The 18261-nt window shown below is 37.4% G+C and overlaps 6 protein-coding genes across 9 annotated transcripts; 4 read left to right on the top strand and 2 right to left on the bottom strand.

Annotated features, from left to right (window-relative positions):
• Positions 1–4236: 4236 nt before the first annotated feature.
• On the top strand, positions 4237–6607 carry LOC18015525 (transcription factor ABA-INDUCIBLE bHLH-TYPE). Its single transcript, XM_006397780.2, has one exon. The coding sequence runs from the start codon at positions 4683–4685 to the stop codon at positions 6411–6413; it is 1731 nt and encodes a 576-aa protein (XP_006397843.1). The 5' UTR covers positions 4237–4682; the 3' UTR covers positions 6414–6607.
• Positions 6608–7094: 487 nt separating this feature from the next.
• On the top strand, positions 7095–8026 carry LOC18015524 (succinate dehydrogenase subunit 4, mitochondrial). Its single transcript, XM_024155074.1, has one exon. The coding sequence runs from the start codon at positions 7219–7221 to the stop codon at positions 7699–7701; it is 483 nt and encodes a 160-aa protein (XP_024010842.1). The 5' UTR covers positions 7095–7218; the 3' UTR covers positions 7702–8026.
• A 1105-nt stretch (positions 8027–9131) lies between these two features.
• On the top strand, positions 9132–11641 carry LOC18015523 (phosphatidylinositol 4-kinase gamma 4). 2 transcript variants are annotated; one of them, XM_006397777.2, is made up of 3 exons: positions 9132–9350; positions 9509–10973; positions 11077–11641. In XM_006397777.2, exons 2-3 carry the CDS (start codon positions 9669–9671, stop codon positions 11464–11466), a joined length of 1695 nt encoding a protein of 564 aa, XP_006397840.1. In that variant the 5' UTR covers positions 9132–9350; positions 9509–9668; the 3' UTR covers positions 11467–11641. The 2 variants fall into 2 exon arrangements, with proteins under 2 accessions (XP_006397840.1, XP_006397841.1); XM_006397778.2 differs by having other exon boundaries at positions 9141–9327.
• A 515-nt stretch (positions 11642–12156) lies between these two features.
• LOC18015522 (putative RING-H2 finger protein ATL21A) lies at positions 12157–13672 on the top strand. 2 transcript variants are annotated; one of them, XM_024154997.1, is made up of 2 exons: positions 12157–12853; positions 13335–13672. In XM_024154997.1, exons 1-2 carry the CDS (start codon positions 12157–12159, stop codon positions 13670–13672), a joined length of 1035 nt encoding a protein of 344 aa, XP_024010765.1. The 2 variants fall into 2 exon arrangements, with proteins under 2 accessions (XP_024010765.1, XP_006397839.1); XM_006397776.1 differs by having other exon boundaries at positions 13245–13672.
• A 499-nt stretch (positions 13673–14171) lies between these two features.
• On the bottom strand, positions 14172–14937 carry LOC112086192. Its single transcript, XM_024154998.1, has one exon. It carries the CDS (start codon positions 14848–14850, stop codon positions 14437–14439), a length of 414 nt encoding a protein of 137 aa, XP_024010766.1. The 5' UTR covers positions 14851–14937; the 3' UTR covers positions 14172–14436.
• An 81-nt stretch (positions 14938–15018) lies between these two features.
• LOC18015521 (mitochondrial inner membrane protein OXA1-like) lies at positions 15019–17905 on the bottom strand. Of its 2 annotated transcripts, none has more exons than XM_006397775.2 (10): positions 17769–17905; positions 17048–17512; positions 16872–16962; positions 16728–16775; positions 16456–16514; positions 16288–16363; positions 16077–16208; positions 15672–15779; positions 15507–15561; positions 15019–15395 (listed from the first exon to the last, which is right to left on the bottom strand). In XM_006397775.2, exons 2-10 carry the CDS (start codon positions 17500–17502, stop codon positions 15130–15132), a joined length of 1290 nt encoding a protein of 429 aa, XP_006397838.1. In that variant the 5' UTR covers positions 17503–17512; positions 17769–17905; the 3' UTR covers positions 15019–15129. The 2 variants fall into 2 exon arrangements, with proteins under 2 accessions (XP_006397838.1, XP_024010764.1); XM_024154996.1 differs by having other exon boundaries at positions 17048–17515; positions 17769–17898.
• Between the last annotated feature and the right edge of the window lie 356 nt (positions 17906–18261).

The raw sequence follows: 18261 nt of genomic DNA, 5'->3' as shown, positions 1-18261 counted from the left end.
ATCAGATTTTTCCCGTAACTTCTTAATTCTCTTTTTACGTCTTAACCGCTACCGTTATTATCTCCTAAACCACAGCTTCAACGATTTTAATCGTTTAGTCATCGTTCATACGTTATACAAAAGTATTATTTATCAATTTAAAAATAAAATATGGAATAGTACTTTTATTTTTTCATAAATTAGCGGAAAACAATACGCGTATATAATTGAGGACAAAAAAAATGAATGCGAATTTTGAGGACAAAAAAAATGAATGCGAATTTTGAGGACAAAAGAAGTGAAACATGAGAAATCATTTTGATATGGTATAAATTTTTAATAAAGGCATGTGAGACAGGAGAAGTAGTTGTCTGTAATAAAGACCACCGTAGTAACGAGTGTCTCCACATGACCCCACATTTCTCCTCTCATTCGCTCTCTGCCATACGTTGATGGCCCCCCTACCCTCCTACTCTTATCCATTATTCTTACTTTATTTATTTCGTTGCATAATACAATATGTATATGTATGACTCGTAATGTAGTGCAAGATAAAATACTCCTTTTTTTTTGTTGAAAGAGAAATATAGTAAAAATAAATAAAAGATCCTCCTTGGTTGAGAATACAATTAAAAACAAAAATACTCCTTGTTTGTGAATACAATTAAAATACTCGCTATACTGGGGTCAGAGTTACAGGCTTGTTACACTTTTGCGAATGATTAATAATATTCGACTTCCTTGTTATATTGTATTTGTACCCATGTTTAACTTTAAAACTAAAAGAAATAAAATATAATACGTGTGAGTTCTTTATCCTGATGGTTGATAAACAAAACTGATGTAGTTTATTAAAATTTATTGTTTTATTAGAATCACAAATTAAATAACACTGGATTTAGTTAAAATTCTATTTATTTGTACGAAATACCGAAGTTGATTCCAAGACAAACAAAAAATATAAGATCGTCTTCTCTGAAAAGCTAAAAGGAGATTTGAGTGAAATTCAAAAGGCAAACCAAGATTGAAACAGTATCAAACGTATCTGTATTGAATTCATTTTTGTTTTCGCAACTAGCTAACTTGGTCCGAAGCTATACGTAAAACACGTATTTGGGTTATAGTACATACTCGTATTAATATGAGGTAGATGTTTGCTAAATCTAAAACGAAGAATTTCTTAGTTGGGGCGACTTCCACATTACTCAAAGAAACACCAATCATGGCGTTATCATCTTAACCTACAAAAAAAGGATCAAACCATGCATGTCTTATTGCACATCATGATACACCATATATCTTGATCGGTAGTCTTTGACTGCAGCGATTAATTAAGAATACCCGGTGACTCAACAATTGAATAAGTCAGATATTTGGCGAGCAATAAACCATTTAAATGATACTAATCACACGAGCCCAAATACAACCTGATTGATCGATTAAAAAGAAACGGTACAACACAAACGAAATGGTATCACCATCTATCTGTATCCCGTTATTTTATTATAACTTCTTAACAAATTAAAACAACATCACCATATGTATTGTACTGTTATCCATCTCTTACTACTATAGCTTTTCTAATAATTCTGTCATGCTATCCTATATTGTTAAACAACTTATATAATTTCATGTCATCATCAATCGAATCTATTGTGTAATATTGTATCCAATTAAACATATATGATTGTAATCTCATAATTGCTATCACAAACGATATATACTAATTATATTATGTTCACATATGTATGAAACTTGTATGCTGAAATAATATTTAGCATATATGTAGAATTGATAATGTGTATAATATTTATATTAATTTGACAACGGTATTTTTATATAGTTCATACTGAAATTTGGTGATAAATATGTACTTGAGTATTTATACGGAATTACTAATCTATATTATTTATTAATAACGTACTAAACGTAGTACAGTGCTTATGAAACGTGGAGAACTTATCAACGAAAATAATGATACCAAGGTTAATAAAAAAATGATAGCAGGGTACGATACCCAAGTTTGCAAAATACTTGAAATATCACCATATTTTATAATAACATTATCAAATCTACATATGTAGATCGGTGGTAAAAAAGAATCATCACATAAGACCATGACCATTTTGCATATTTTTTGAATATATTTGCCTATTTATTTGACACAAGTACGTTTATATTTCTATCTAGGAAGTTCAAGTATTATTTGAATCGGTAATTTCCTTTTTCAGGGACGAGTCTGTGATTCATCCTGAATGAGTCGACATTCTTTTCAAAGGGAAATTAGAGTAGAAGTCCTTAAAACACAATCACTAAAGGGTTTTAGTAAATAGTATTTTCACTTGGTTAAAGATATGTTTTTGATTATTATAATAAAGTATTCTCATGATACAAAGCTTAAAATTTTATAATAAAATTTAGTGTAGCAAACAATTAGAAGATTACAAACACATGAGGATAGAAAAGTAGGTTAAAGTCATCACATGTGCTCTCACGGAACGAGACTTTTTTTGTTGAACGTTACTGTTGGGCATGAGATTCACGCAAATCCTATGCGACAAAATAAATTTGTCTCAATATTTTAAAACTAAAGAAAAGTACTAGTATTACATATTGAATTAAAGGACTATTAATGAGAATAATAACACAGTCCAACCAATTAAATGGACCCACGTTAATAACGATGTCTGAAATAACCAACACCCCACCAAATTCAGACAATATTTTTTTGTTTTTCATGCATGTGACTTATTTTTATTCGTTGAGAAAAAATTAATACAAACGATTTAACTCAATTAGTCCTATTTGGTACAGGATAAATTTAAAATATGTAAAAAAATAAAGTAAAAAACCTTTCGACCATGTGATCTATAATATTTTTTTTCCTTTTTTATGGATGTGATATATACAAGACTTGTAGTACACACATATATATATATATATATATATTGAAATCTCACGTATTTACATACACGTGTGTATATAAACCATTATTATATACCTCTCTCTAATATTTACTAAATGCAAATATCATGATTCCTCAACTCAACGAACAATTTACCGTTAATGCATGATTTACTAAGATTTACTGCTGTTAATGAATCAAATGGATATGGTGACGAATTCAAAGATAATCGATAATTAGGGGTAAACAGATCAGTAAAGAGGATAAAGCTTGATTAATAAATTTTAATTTGCACAATAAACGAATAGAGATTCTGATTTATCTTGGGGCAATTATATTTATAGGACAAAAAAACTGTAGCGTTGTCCCCTTAGTACTTTTTCAAACTTGACCACTTTTAGATAAAAATACAATTTATTTATAATTACAAAAATTTTTAAAAAAATATTTTTATAATCTAAATTTTTTTGGAAAATTCTGGAAAAGGAAGACAAAGACATTTCATAACATATTTTTGCCAAAAAAATTTTAAAATTTTTTTTTACAAATGTTCTATGAATTAGTAGAAAGCACATTCTATAAATCTATAAATTTATAGAATAGACTATCTACTATTTCATTAGTTTTCTACTAAATATATAGAATTAATTATCTACAGTTTTTCTATGTTCTACAAAGTTATGAAACTGTATTCTACAACTTTTTTATTGTTCTACAGTTTAGTAGAATTATCTTTTTATAGTTATCTCTTTGTTCTACATCTTAATAGAATTGCATTTACGAAAACTCTTTGTTCTATAATTATAGAATACTTATTCTACAATTCGGTTAACTGAATCTCCGAAAATTTAGGATCAGATCTAGAGAATATATTTCTTTCTTTTTCGAATTATTTAATTTCCTAATTATTTTTTAAATTTTTTTATTTCTTTCCTAATCAGATCTAGACAATATATTTCTTTCCTTTTCGAATATATTTCTTTCTTTTTAAAATAAATTTTATATCATAAATTTTAATTAATATGGGTAAATTCGAATTAGAAGAATAGAAGGGGTTAAATTATTAGTAGAAGTATTAAGGAGACAAAATTTACTACATAAATAGTAGGGGGACTATGTTTATTTGTTCTATATTTTTAATTCTTTCATTTATCTTTGATCGGAAAGAAACAATCAAAGTAAGTGATCTTAAAATCAGGAAGTAAGAGTTTAAATTCACACATTAATCGGGTTTCTAATTCGAAACCAGGGAAACTCAACCATGGTTAACTTGATAACCCAAGTCTAATACGTGCATAAGTAACCATTGGGTTGGGTTTTAAAACAGCCTTCATACGCACGTACTTACCCCACTCCTCTCCTTGTCTCTTTCTCTCTCTAACTGTAGCTTCTTCAACCTCTTGTTTTCCTACTCTTTCTAGTTTAAAAAACTCATTCAATTCTTCAATTTTGTTCAAAAATCGAGGCTTTTACCAGTTTCTCTTGGTAAAGTCCTCGTTTTGATCGGAAACTATCTCTCCGGCGAGTGTTTTCTTAACCGGCACAGACTTCTGTTGAGCCTTGTTGATTTATTACCGGGTTCTCATTTTTTTTCCTGGTGGGTAATCTCTAATTTCTCCCATTTTCTCCTTTTTTCTCGAAATTTGAAGCTGGAGAGCCTCGGGTTTATATGGTTTCAAGCATCATCGAGCTCTGTAGCAGAAAGGAGCGGTTTTTTCGGTGTTTGTTATCTGAGATTTCAGAGTTTTTACGGTTTTGGAATTGGTGAGATTTGGTGTAAACGGGGAGATAGATAACTATGAATATGAGTGGTATGGGATGGGGCGATGAAGAGGAATCGGTGGTTAGTGCCGTTTTAGGGAATTTAGCTTCTGATTTTCTTAGAGCCAACTCAAATTCGAATCAGAATCTGTTTTTGGTTATGGGAACTGATGATACTCTGAACAAGAAGCTCTCTAGCCTCGTGGATTGTCCAAATTCGGAGAATTTCAGCTGGAACTACGCGATTTTCTGGCAACAAACCATGTCTAGATCCGGACATCAAGTCTTAGGTTGGGGAGATGGGTGTTGTCGAGAGCCTAACGAGGAAGAGGAATCAAAAGTGGTCAGGGTTTATAATTGCAACAGCCTTGGATTAGAGGAAGAGAGATGGGAAGACATGAGGAAGAGAGTGTTGCAGAAGCTTCATAGGTTGTTTGGTGGATCTGACGAAGACAATTATGCTTTGAGCTTAGAGAAAGTTACAGCTACTGAGATCTTCTTCTTAGCTTCCATGTATTTCTTCTTCAATCACGGAGAAGGAGGTCCTGGGAGGTGTTATGCTTCAGGGAAACATGTGTGGCTCTCTGATGCGGTTAACTCTGATTCTGATTACTGTTTCAGGTCTTTTATGGCGAAATCCGCGGGAATCAGAACGATCGTTATGGTTCCTACTGATGCTGGTGTTCTTGAGCTTGGTTCTGTTTGGTCTTTGCCTGAGAATGTTGACTTGGTTAGGTCTGTTCAAGCTTTGTTCATGAGGAGAGTCAAGCCGCCTTTGATGGTGAATTCAACAAACACAAACATGAGTGGAGGAGGGATTCACAAGCTCTTCGGGAAGGAGTTGAACAACTCGGAACAGGGATCTCATCACGCGTTTCCTAGGAAACTCGATGTGATCAGAAATGTGGATGAGAGGTTCACTCCTCAAATTTGGCAAGGGTATAACAATAAAGGTTCAACATTTGGTTACACACCTCAGAGAGTAGATGTGAAAGTGCAAGAGAATGTGAACGTTGTTGTAGACGATAACAATTACAAGATGCAGATCCAGTTTGCTGGATCGTCCGTGGCAGCTTCTTCCAATCCATCTACAAACACTCATTTGGAAAAGTCAGGTTCTTGTACCGAGAAAAGACCAGCAAGCTTGTTATTAGCAGGAGGAGCAGGAACAGCTTCTGTTGCTGACGACAAGAGACCGAGGAAGCGAGGAAGAAAGCCTGCAAATGGAAGAGAAGAGCCATTGAACCATGTGGAAGCTGAGAGGCAGAGACGCGAGAAGCTTAACCAGAGATTCTACGCTCTACGCTCAGTTGTTCCAAACATTTCTAAAATGGACAAAGCTTCTCTTCTTGGGGACGCGATCTCTTACATCAAAGAGCTTCAAGAGAAAGTAAAGATCATGGAAGCCGAAAGAGTAAGAACAGAGAGCAGCTTATCGGAATCAGACCAGATGACCACAAGGACAGTAGAAAGTCCAGAAGTTGACATTCAAGCTGCCAAGGAAGAGGTTGTTGTAAGAGTAACCTCACCGTTGGATTCACATCCAGCTTCAAGAATCATACAAGCAATGAGAAACTCAGAGGTTAGTCTAATGGAGTCTAAGTTATCATTAGCCGACGACACAATGTTTCACACTTTTGTGATAAAGTCTAACAACGGCTCGGATCCATTGACGAAAGAGAAGCTTATAGCAGCGGTTTACCCGCAAACCAGCTCCATGCAGCAGCCATTACCGTCTTCTAGTTCGCAGGTTTCTGGTGATAACTAGCTTTCACCTAGAAATAGATAAATTCTTTTTCTTTCTTTCTTAGTTTGAAAGGAATCCAGTTTTCGTATACATATATATTTACCATTTTACTAACGTACTATACATATGGATCATTTAATAAGTCATTAACACGCTTATTTGTATCTTGGGAATATTTTCTCAGTATTTTTCCAGTTTAAGATAATCAAATAAAAATCTACTGTTTTTGTCTATCTAAATCATGTGGCATATGTAATGTGTTTGTCTAAATATCTTATTTATGTATCCATGGTATCTGGGATCTTTGCCACTGCATAGTCCTTCACTATGTAAATATCTGTGAATTCGTTTAGATTGCAGATAACATTGTAAATCATAACTTTTGCAAATTGTAATAGGGTAACTATCTCGTATTATACAATTCAAACATGATTGTTAAAATCTTATATAACTACCTCACTCATTAATAAACCAATGTTATAATTACACCTATACTTAATTTCACCTTTAGTAATAATATCTCTGTCACTCTCACAAATAGTCTAGTCTTATCGTTTCCATGATCCTCTGGTTTTGTCATAAATTGGTTGCATTGCACCATTTCCTTTGTCATTTCATTTTCTATTTTGGGCTTCTAGTAGTTGTGAAAAGCCCATATAAAAAGCCCAACTCCTTCGATGCTTCTCTCTCATCAGCTCTGATCGAATTACATTCTTCAACTTAGGTTTTTTTTGTTCTCTCCGATCAGATCCACCAGTTGCAAGGAGAAAGGTGAAACTGAAATTCTCAACACCTTCCTTACCCGGCCGATCTCTATTCCGCCGCGATGTCTCTCCGCCGATCTGTGCTCGGTCTCCACCGCCAAACCCACAACCTGTCTCTCTCAAAGTCTTTTCCTTTCTCGGTGAGTAATGTCTCCTCCCCTTCCGCATCCGCCGTCTCTGCCGCCTCCGCCGCCTCCGCCGCCGTGAGAAACCCAATTGGAAGAGACCTCTCCTCGATCGCCTTTGCCCTATCCCAGAAACTGAAAACGGAATCTGGGAATCTCGTCACCGATCGTTCGATTTCTTCCATTGGGCAATCTAATCTCGGCAGGGCAACGAACTTGTCTCGTCTCCAATCTTCTCGAGGTTACAGTAACGCACCTTCCTTACCGAAAATCCATTTACTGTATCACATAAATGAAGGAATGGAAGAAATTTTGGCGGATTATGTTCACCAAGAAATGACCCGGAATTTGATGGTGATCTCTTTGGGATTGTTCCAGTTTATCGTTCTCAAAGATGTTTTCTTGTTTCTGTTCTTCTGAACAAGAAAACATCTCTTGGAATAGTGACCCAAAAAATGCTTCCTTTATTCTTCATCTTTTTCTATGAATAAGAACATCGATGCAAGCGCATCCTAACCTTGAAGCTTCCTTGTGTTGGTTCAGTATGTGCAAGGATTTAGTTATATTCGCTAAGTGTGTTTGATGCATGTTTTCTTTCCTGTTTTCGAGTCGGGAGTATGTTTCTAAGGGGATATTAAGACTCTCTCTGTTAAGCTTTGGATTGAATAATAAAGAGAAGTTTTCTCAGCTCTCTTCTTTGTAATTTCATCAAATTTGTGATCTGAGTTGAGCGTAATTATTCTTACCTGGTGAGTATTTGTTATCTATTGATCCCATTTCGGCTTTTATGACTCACGATGTAGCTTACTTGAATCTGAGACTCTGGGTTTATATGGTTCTGAGCCTCATAGGAAACTCTTCTGGATCGATTTAGTTCTGTAGTAGAAAGTTTGGGTTTTCTCTGAGTATAAATATTGTATCGAATCTGAGAGGTTTTGCTGGTTTTGGATTTTGGTGTGATCTGGGAGATAATAAAAGCGATGGGAGACTTTCAATGAAGTCATAACAGAGAATTCCTCGGTATTACTTTGATCAATCATGAGATTCCTGAGAAATAAGCTATCAAAAATTGAGTCTCAAATGTTTATGAACAAATTTTCCATGCTTGTGTGTTTACAGCTGAAACGTTGATTAGGGCAGAGATCTGAACATCTTTCGAGTTAATGAATATATCTTCTTGTTCCTAACCGGATAGGGGGTTCTCCCGCGTAAAGTGACATTTTTATGTTAAATAGTTTCAACGATTGTTCACAAATCCTAATTGAGAGAAGCTTAATGAATATCCTTTGAACGATGCAACTCTACTCATTATCAACCTCGACTCTTTCCAGTTGTACCACAACCTGCAAACTTCAACGCCAAACAATATATTCTTTACTATTAAAAAAATTAACATTCGACACTCTGTTTTATTAAGGGTTTTCCCGGTTTTATTCAATTCCTTTTTTTCTATTCACGTACAAGGTAGAATAGGTTTCGACTACACTCGTCGAAAAAAATAAATAAACAAAAAGGTTTCGACTACATTTTATTAATGGACATCCAAAAGGCCCAACTCTAAAACTGACGGTCCATAAGAATAACATTTTCATTGAGGCGACCGGGTCAGTGACTTTATTATTTTCTAAACCGGTTATTTGTCAATCAACGATTGCACCCCCAAGTCTCTGGCTTGGTTTCCACTCCAAGTTAAAAAAAAAAAAATCTACCGTCACCAGATACATAATATGGTAAAAAATGGAGTATAAGAATAAAGAGGTAACTGCCCTACACCTTTGACAAAAATAAGAGTAAACTTTCTTATACGCGTCACTACACAAACGAGGTGGAGACACGTGTCATTCCTCCACTTTCCCTTTGAAAAACCCCTCTCTCTCTCTCTCTCTCTCTCTCTCTCTCTGAAGTCTTCTTTGACCCTTGTTTCCGGAGCTGCGAATGCTTTGTACGCCATTGGTTTAACCCTAAGCTCTCAGATTTTTGCTATTATTGGATCCTCCTTAAAGCTCCACGTCTTGTCCCCATTCGCTCTTTGGTTCTTTCCTTCTGGTAAGAATCCGCTCTCTTTTATGGTACGTCATCGATTGCTTCTTGTCCCTTTTTTTTTTCCTTGTTCTTCTTCTTCAGCCGGATTTTTGATTTGTGAGGGTGATTCGTCAAATTCACCTCTAGCGAGTCAAGACCGATCCCTGATCTGTTTGGATTTGATCTGTTTTTTTCTCTGTTCTAGGGCTTGTTGTTGTTGGTTTTCTGAAAGGAGGAGCTATGGATTTGGTATTTTAGGGGCTATATCGGTTTGGTGTATATAGCGAGGGATTTTGTGCGAAAAAATCCTGTTTTTTTGCTTTCCCGGTTAAAAGTTGGTCGATTCTTGAATCCTTGAGAGAAAGATGTCATCAGCTGGTGTTACGCTAAGTCCGGTTCGTAGCGAGGCGTTCAATATGCCCCTGGTTCGTGCGAATTCTTGTGCGGATTCTTACCCAGACGAGACCATTTTGATCTACCTTACACTCCCCGGAACGTTGATACCGATGCGAGTGCTCGAGTCTGATTCCATTGAATCTGTTAAGCTCCGGATTCAGTCTTATCGTGGGTTTGTTGTGAGGAATCAGAAACTCGTTTTCGGGGGACGAGAGCTAGCTAGGAGCAACTCCAACATGCGTGATTACGGTGTCACTGAAGGCAACGTTCTTCATTTGGTTCTCAAGCTCTCTGATCTCCAGGTCCTTGATGTTAAGACCGCCTGTGGGAGACACTGCCGGTTTCATGTGGAGAGAGGGAGAAACATTGGGTATGTGAAGAAGCAGATTTCGAAAAAACGTGGAGACTTTGTTGATCCTGATGAGCAAGAGATACTTTACGAAGGTGAGAAGTTGGAGGACCAGAGTCTTATTAATGACATCTGCAGAAATGATGACTCTGTCTTGCATCTCCTTGTGCGGAGGTCTGCAAAAGTTCGAGCTAAGCCCGTGGAGAAGAACTTTGAATTGTCGATTGTTGCCCCACAAGCTAATGATGTGTCACCAAGGAAGCCTTCTGGTCACTTTTCTTTGGAGCCGGTCATCGTTAATTCCAAGGCAAAGCTTCCTCTGGTGGTCAAAGATATGATTCACTCTGCTTCTGATGGGCTAAGAAACGGGAATCCTCCAGTCAGGTCAAGAGAAGGCACAGGTGGAGCTTATTTCATGCAAGGTTCGTCAGGCAATAAATTTGTTGGTGTTTTTAAGCCAATCGATGAAGAACCCATGGCTGAAAACAATCCACAAGGCTTACCACTTTCACCAACTGGGGAAGGTTTGAAGAAAGGAACAAAGGTTGGAGAAGGTGCATTGAGGGAAGTCGCTGCCTACCTATTGGATCATCCCAAAAGTGGACGACGATCTATGTTTGGTGAAGAGAGAGGTTTTGCTGGTGTGCCTCCCACGTCTATGATTGAATGTCTACATCCTGCTTTTAACCATCGCAATGGAATCAAAACCAAGATTGGTTCACTTCAGATGTTTACCGAGAATAATGGCAGCTGTGAAGATATGGGTCCAACTTCATTTCCAGTAGAAGAAGTTCACAAGATTTCTGTGCTAGATATTAGATTGGCAAACGCAGATAGGCATGGTGGTAACATTTTGATGAGCAAGGATGAAAATGGAAAGATTGTTTTGGTTCCAATTGATCATGGATACTGCTTGCCTGAAAGCGTAAGTTCTCTGCTATCTTCTTAGATTTTTTTTTGTTTTTTAATACCTTTTTACGCCATTGCAATGAATCTGATTTTTTTGTTGTGTGTGTTTCGTGCAACAGTTTGAGGATTGCACGTTCGAGTGGCTTTACTGGCCACAAGCTCGGAAACCATATTCTCCGGAAACACTGGACTACATAAGATCACTGGACGCCGAGGAAGATATCGAACTCTTGAAGTTCCATGGATGGAAAATGCCATTGGAAACAGCTCGAACACTGAGGATCTCAACGATGCTTCTGAAGAAAGGAGTAGAAAGAGGACTAACAGCATTTGAGATTGGAAACATAATGTGCAGAGAAACTCTGAGCAAGAAATCTCTAGTGGAGGAGATGGTCGAGGAAGCACAGGAAGCGGTGCTTCCATGGACGAGCGAGGCTGCATTCCTTGAAGCTTTGTCTGATGTGATGAATTACCGTCTTGATGAGGTGGTTTGCTCTCAGGAACACTAGAACTGGTTCCTGTGTGAATCCTTCTCTTAACTGAAAATCTGGTACATATACTCTTGGTTTAAACCTGGTGGCTTTTGTTTTTTTTTTATTGATGTCATTCTTTGGACATGTTCAAGTTGTTTGTTGATTTCACCGTGACATATCTCTGGTAATGACAATTTCAGTGTTTACAGTAGCTATCTCACAAACCACAAGTAGAGATTTCTCTGATAAAATAAGTGGAGGTGCGGGGAATCGAACCCCGTGCCTCTCGCATGCGAAGCTCTACCATATGAGCTACTCCCCCTTGACGCCAACTTCGACATGTTGTTTTATCGGCATTTTCAGATTGAATAAAGAAATCATGAATGATGTTTTCATTTCACAGTTATAATTTTCTGAACTGCTAGATTAATTATGTTTTATTCTTCTCTAAGTATACGTCTGTTCAAATGTTCTCATTGAATACTAATTAAACCCTTAACATGTCTCCATTCAATTTTCTAACAATTGTTTTGTAGTGACTAGCGAGCATCATCTAAAGAGAATAGGTACGACCTTTCTCTAGATCCTCCGACTATAATATTCTTAGTCGAAACCAACAAAATAAATATTGTTATCTTAAAAATAGGGAACCCTCCAACTATTGATTGATATTAAGTTGTGATAACACAAGTATTCGTGTCCCTCCCTTAGTACCAAAACCACAATATGACTTTGTCAAAACAAATTTTCCTTTTCCTCTACCTCTTCCCTCTCTTACACGCTTCGCACCCAAAAGAATGTTCTTCTTCCACATGTGGTCACGATGATGTCCATGTCCGTTTCCCTTTCTGGCTACTCTCGAAACAGCCTGAATTCTGTGGCCACGCAGGATTCGCTCTCCACTGCAAAACTACTAGTCACAAGACAGCTCTCAAGCTCCCCAAGTCCGGAGAGTTTATTGTCCGAGAGATCGACTATACAAGACAGCAGATTCGTCTCTATGACCCTGAGAATTGCTTGGCAAGAAAGCTTCTGAGCTTTGACGTTTCGGGATCTCCCTTCTCTGCTCTCTACCTTGTCAACTACACGTTCTTGAGCTGTCCTAACGAGGTTGCTAAGTCTTCGTCCGGGTTTGACTCCATCCCATGTCTTGGGAATTCTACGTCCTCGTTTTTGGCTACAACTAGTTTTGATCTCGCGAAATCTATGCTGCCTTCTTGTCAGATTATCAAGACGTTAGCTCTTCCGGTTTCTCGGCCGGTTGTTGCCGAGAAATCAAGATTCTCGACTAATGTCAACGATAAGGACCTTTGGCTGAAATGGGATTCTCCAAGTTGTAGCGATTGTGAAAGGGATCATTTGAGATGTGGATTCATAACCAATGCTTCCCTTGAAGTCAAATGCTTCCCTTTTGAAAAATCCGGTACGAATTACTCCAATATTCATTCTCTTATATTAGAATGTCCATTAATTTGTAAATGAAAACGAAGAATAAGTTGACTTTGTCGAACACTTCAAATCGAAGGAATCGTTGGATTTTTTTTTAGGTTCTTCAAATAATTATCCACTGATTAAATTAAACAACTAGTAGGCATTACATTTAACAGTTAGCCATTGACTATTGATTAACTAATTGTTAAATCACATTTTTCAGACGATCCAATCCAATCTTATGAGTTATGACATCACATCACACGCTAGAACGCCGTACTCCGTATATAATAAAACCTTATATAATATACGGCTGTGGAATAATAAGTTCATGGCTGGTTAATAAAAAATTTGACCTTTATTTTGAAAACGTATTTTGGCAGGCCATAACAACACGGGATTACAAGTGATTAAAATTATAAGCCTGGCCATAATCGGACCGGTCACAATCTTGGCCACTTGTATTGCTATAGGAGTTTGCACATCCGAGAGATTCACTTCCCGGAGACGACGAAACGTGGCTATCGCGGCGGCTCAGACAAACGGGGTTCTAGTCACGAATGGTCTTGACGATTCTACAATAGAATCATACAAGAAAATGGAGTTAGGAGAGAGTAGAAGATTACCGGGAATTAACGATGATATTAATTGTCCCATATGTCTATCGGAGTACGCGAGCAAAGAGACCGTGCGGTGCATACCTGAATGTGATCATTGCTTCCACGCTGGATGTATAGATGCGTGGCTCAAGATTCATGGTTCGTGTCCTCTCTGTCGGAATTCGCCTTCTCCTGCGCCTGAAGCTGTCTGAAATGTTTAAGAATCTATATACATAGATAAAACCATTTACTTGTAGAAAAAGAAATAATCAAAATTGAGTTTATGGCGGTGTACATTAACAACTCAGGTTATTTGTGTTTTAGTGTTGTTTCATTTATAATTTAGATGTTGGGTCCTAACAGGTGATGTAGCTGTCTGAATAACAAGTAATTAAAACTAATTACTCTGTTTTCGATAAACATATGTGAACGTTTCTAGGGAGTAAAGATATATGTTCTTAAGGGACTAATGATATTATTTAATAGTATGTCCAACTGTTTATCCGAGAACGCGAGGAGAGAGATTTCATTTTACGGTGCATATCGGAATGAGATTAGTCGATGGATTTGTCCGGCCCATGACATTGCCTAAAATGTTAAAAGATAACATTGATCCCAACACATTGAATTGACCCTATGAATGTCGGACTCACAAAATTTCCAAATTCCAAGTCATTTCTATAGTGATCTTAATCAGAACAAAAAAATTTGTTGTGCAATGAAAGTGACTTTAAGAACAAAAGAAACCATCACAGAGGCTAATTACAATTCAACTACGAATTTATAGAATGGAATTTAATATTGCCAAACAAACAAAAACACGAATTAAAATCGAAAAATGAAACCCTTCAAAGTTTGATTTTTGTTTCGGAAGAAAAGATACAAGACAATGGCGACACTCACAATATTATGAAGAAAATTGATTAAACGGGGGAGATTAGCAGTTAACAAAATGTGGAAAATGAATCATCAATGATCAAACATCTTCACCTTCGTCAATGGTCCATCCAAGCTGACGTTGATGATGAGATCTGCTCGGATCCTCCAACGAAGCAGCATCCACCGTTGTTAAATCGGAGAGCGAAGCCAGGGTTGTGAGAGAAGAAGACGAAGAAAGCGATTGGAGATTAGACGAAGACGACGAGGAAGGGAAATTCATAGCCAGGATGTTTCCTTCGCTCCAAGATCTTCGGATCGGGAACGATATGCTCTCTGAGCTTCCGTGTCGGCGGCAGGACGTCCGCCTCTTATTTTGACTTTTTCCACCGCCGCGTGATCCGTCGTGAAGCGCGCATCCGCAGTTTTTGTGGTAAGGACGCCTCTCGATGGCCGAATCGAGGCCGGAGATACAGCCTTCGAAGATGCATCGGAATATTCCGTCGGCGGCCATCGTTGGCTGATTGATTGAGACCCGGTGGAGAAAAAAGGATCTGAATCTAACACGAAACTCTGATTTCAACTCTTTATGCCAGATTTTCTGTAAATTATTATTATTAGTTCCAGGCGCAGCCAGGTGTAGGTTTAATGGGCCCAACTACAAACCTTGAAACGACGTCGCAGGCAAAATATCTTATTAGTTAAAACGATGCCGTTAGGATTCTTGATCCCTTGTACAGTATCTCAGCTAGTTTTTTTCTAGCAAAACAACTTTAACATAAAAGAATCTCTCTCAATTCTTCTTCTTTCGGTCCTTGAGTTGTCTCTCCAGTGTTCTGATTCTCTGATTCAGAACTGAACTCCGTGAGATTCTTCTACCTGGAGCACTTGAAGATGATGACTCAGAGGAGGGCATAGGAGGATTTTCTTGAACATCGCTTTGGTCTTTTGGCTGCGTAAAGGAAAATGGCATAGGCGAAGCCGGTGATGGCTGCCTAGTCGAAGAGATGATAACATCTGGGAGATTCAAGAGCTTCCTCACATCAGGTCGTCTTATTGCTGCATATAGATTACACACACAAGCAAATTAATGTCATTCTTTCGGGCTCGCAAATATCACCAACGATTAAAGATCCTGTGGAAAGAGATATCAATGTTTAGTGGACTTGCCTAATCCATACCCAAGAGTAAACAGGTTGGAAGTGAGCCAGTAACAGAACAATGCCTGAAGAAACAATCATTCCTTTGGGGTAAGCGGAAACATAATCTATTTTTTTTTTACCTCTTCAATGCTTATCAACATCAAAGCTTCAACAGAGGAATAGTAATATTTACCTTTTCAATGCCTATCAAAACTGGAATAGAGAGAAAGGCAATGATTCTTGAGAATTTCTTCATCGTTCCAGCTACTGGATTTCCTTCCACACCTTCTTGCATGTTGGACTACAGAAAAAGATAAAGATACAAGAAGACTTGCAATAAATATATAAGGTCTGAAAATAACGACTACCAAAAGTAACAGAGATAAAGTAGTCGAGAAGCTTCGATATTTTAAATACGGTTACAAGTTAGTAGAACTCTGTTTTTTTCTTTTAGCTCAATCTATCAACTAATTTTATAAATGAAATAATAAACGCGTCATTCAAACTCAGCTAAAAATTTTGATGGATCTGAATCAAACGAAAAACATTCATTATAGAGGAGGCAAAGACAACAATAAAGCATATACAAATCTCCTACCTCCACCATAATCAAGAAAGTCACTGCGGTTAGAAGTGGCAAGATATATGTAGTATCTGCAGAGGTGAGATCAGTAAACCAAAGTGTTCCACCAGTTTTAAATGATGGAACTTTCTCGGCCATATTCCTGATCTGTAGATAATAATCAATTAACACATAGAAAATAATGATCAGTGTCAACTATAAAAGATAAAAACTATGTATATCTTACCGCAAAGAAAAAGCTGATGAAGATGGGACCTTGAATAATAAGTCCTTTGAGGGGAGTAAATGGAGTTACTCCATGCCTAAAAGCCAATCCAGAAAACAATAAATGCATATCAGCAAAGGGGGAGCTAGTAGTAAGTCTAACTTGAAGAAACAATATAATTGGACTTACTGTTTAAACAATAATTGCATCCGTCTTTGACCTTCTGCCATGGCTTCAGGATCCGAAGCCTAAAACACATAACAACACATGCAAAAAGTCATAACCACGACACTATAGGAACCTGCTCAATATCAGAATAGAGGTCAAGACAAGTAGTAATTAGAAAATCTAGGTGGAACTTAATAAACAAATTCTCTCAACCAAACAGAAAACTCACAAACTCACAAAGGGTCACATGCACACAAAGAACAAGTAAGACAAGGAGCAGGAACAGCTTGTACCTTAGTGCTCATCTCTTGTCTTAACTCCTCCAGTTGTGGCCTCAGAGCCTGCAAGAACATGATAGGTAAATCACAAGTCGAAAAGAGGCATATCCTAATGTATGAAAAGTATACTCGGAGAAAGAAAAAAAATCTAAAACTGACATTGAGTTTGTAAGTAGCCTTTAGTTGATTCAAAAGAATGGGAACTGTAACCCCACGAATGATCACAGTTGTCAAAGCTATCGAAGCCCACCTACAAAAAGAAAAAAAAAAAAACAATTTACCACGGATACATACAAAACAGAAACCGAGTAAAACGAGTATATATATACATATACCAGTTCAGGCCAGTAAATGAATGCACACCATCGATCAAATGCTGCAAAGCAGCAACAGGAAAAACAGAGTCCGCAGCTGCAATAGCAACCTCGTTTATAGCAGGAACAGCTTGGCTTGTCGTCACAGATTCGATGATTTGATCGGGAACAACTTCCGTAGCCGCCACAAAGTCGATACCATCAACTTTATCAGACCATTCCGGTGGTGTAGAACTCATATACCGACACGAAGACAATCCAAGACCCAACGGCCCATAAAATGACTGGTAATGCCTCTCCGTAAACATAGAGCTAAGCTTGTTAGCCCCGTTATTTGCTTTACGAATCATTGTATCCGGATTTGGAGAAGCGGATCTAGTTTCATCTTTATCATCACCAATCAGATGACCACACGATGGATAAACTCGTCTCTGTAAGAGGTTCACTCTCTTCGATATGCCACGCAAGCAAGCCATTATGAAGATCCTGCTAAAAGGGAGTTGTCACTTAACAATGTATTGAGAGTAACAACAACAGAAAGAACACTAGAGGATCGAAACAAGAACTAGTCTAATAAGTTACTCATTACAACAGAATCACATCAATGGAAACGAGTAATCCTCAAATTCCTGCTTTAACTTCTACAGATTAGCCTCAACCTGGTCCCTTTCTAACACTTCCATTTCAGAGTTTCACAGCATTTTCTCGAGAAAAAAGAAAGCGTAGGAAACAGAAATGATACCTGACCGAGAGATACACAGAGGTTTTGAAACCAACACAGCTCCGCTGAGTCGACTCGACTCCAAGTCTTAGGGCGAAGACCTGAGAGAGAAAGATCAAAAGCTTCGCGTTTCTTTCTACCTGACGGCCATCGGAATAGAAAACGCACCGTTTCATCTCTCAACACAACACGTTTCATCTATCTAAAAGACTAAAATTAAAAGGCTTCACATTTTCCTAGCAATATATTGGGCTTTTTAGGCCCAATAAAGGCCTTGAATAATAATAATAATAATAGCATAGCTACCTAAAAATGGCAAGTACTTTACAAAATTGGCGGAAAGCAGAGTTCGTAGAGTTACAAATTTGTGAAAGTAGTCTAGTTGAAAAATCTGGTAAAGCTCGTTACTTTGGCCATGTCCTTTCTGCTTCTAAGTGGGGAAGCCGATTATGAGTCTCGTTTTTAGGGGGAAAACTTAGGGTTTCTCTCTTTTCTCAAAATTTGGGGAAAATCT

Source organism: Eutrema salsugineum, unplaced genomic scaffold (assembly GCF_000478725.1).
Source record: "Eutrema salsugineum unplaced genomic scaffold, Eutsalg1_0 scaffold_22, whole genome shotgun sequence".
Taxonomy (NCBI): domain Eukaryota; kingdom Viridiplantae; phylum Streptophyta; class Magnoliopsida; order Brassicales; family Brassicaceae; genus Eutrema; species Eutrema salsugineum.
Note: the sequence above shows the minus strand (reverse complement) of the source record. Positions and strands in the feature narration are given on the sequence as shown.

Bases quoted from the DNA above. Each gene is read 5' to 3' on its own strand.
- LOC18015523 (XM_006397777.2), top strand. From the start codon at position 9,669: ATGTCATCAGCTGGTGTTACGCTAAGTCCGGTTCGTAGCGAGGCGTTC. The intron at 10,974-11,076 runs GTAAGTTCTCTG...TTCGTGCAACAG, and splicing joins GATACTGCTTGCCTGAAAGC to TTTGAGGATTGCACGTTCGA.
- LOC18015525 (XM_006397780.2), top strand. From the start codon at position 4,683: ATGAATATGAGTGGTATGGGATGGGGCGATGAAGAGGAATCGGTGGTT.
- LOC112086192 (XM_024154998.1), bottom strand. From the start codon at position 14,850: ATGGCCGCCGACGGAATATTCCGATGCATCTTCGAAGGCTGTATCTCC.
- LOC18015522 (XM_006397776.1), top strand. From the start codon at position 12,157: ATGACTTTGTCAAAACAAATTTTCCTTTTCCTCTACCTCTTCCCTCTC. The intron at 12,854-13,244 runs GTACGAATTACT...GTATTTTGGCAG, and splicing joins CTTCCCTTTTGAAAAATCCG to GCCATAACAACACGGGATTA.
- LOC18015524 (XM_024155074.1), top strand. From the start codon at position 7,219: ATGTCTCTCCGCCGATCTGTGCTCGGTCTCCACCGCCAAACCCACAAC.
- LOC18015521 (XM_006397775.2), bottom strand. From the start codon at position 17,502: ATGGCTTGCTTGCGTGGCATATCGAAGAGAGTGAACCTCTTACAGAGA. The intron at 16,963-17,047 runs GTATATGTATAT...TTCTTTTTGTAG, and splicing joins TCATTTACTGGCCTGAACTG to GTGGGCTTCGATAGCTTTGA. The intron at 16,515-16,727 runs GTACAAGCTGTT...TATGTGTTTTAG, and splicing joins GACAAGAGATGAGCACTAAG to GCTTCGGATCCTGAAGCCAT.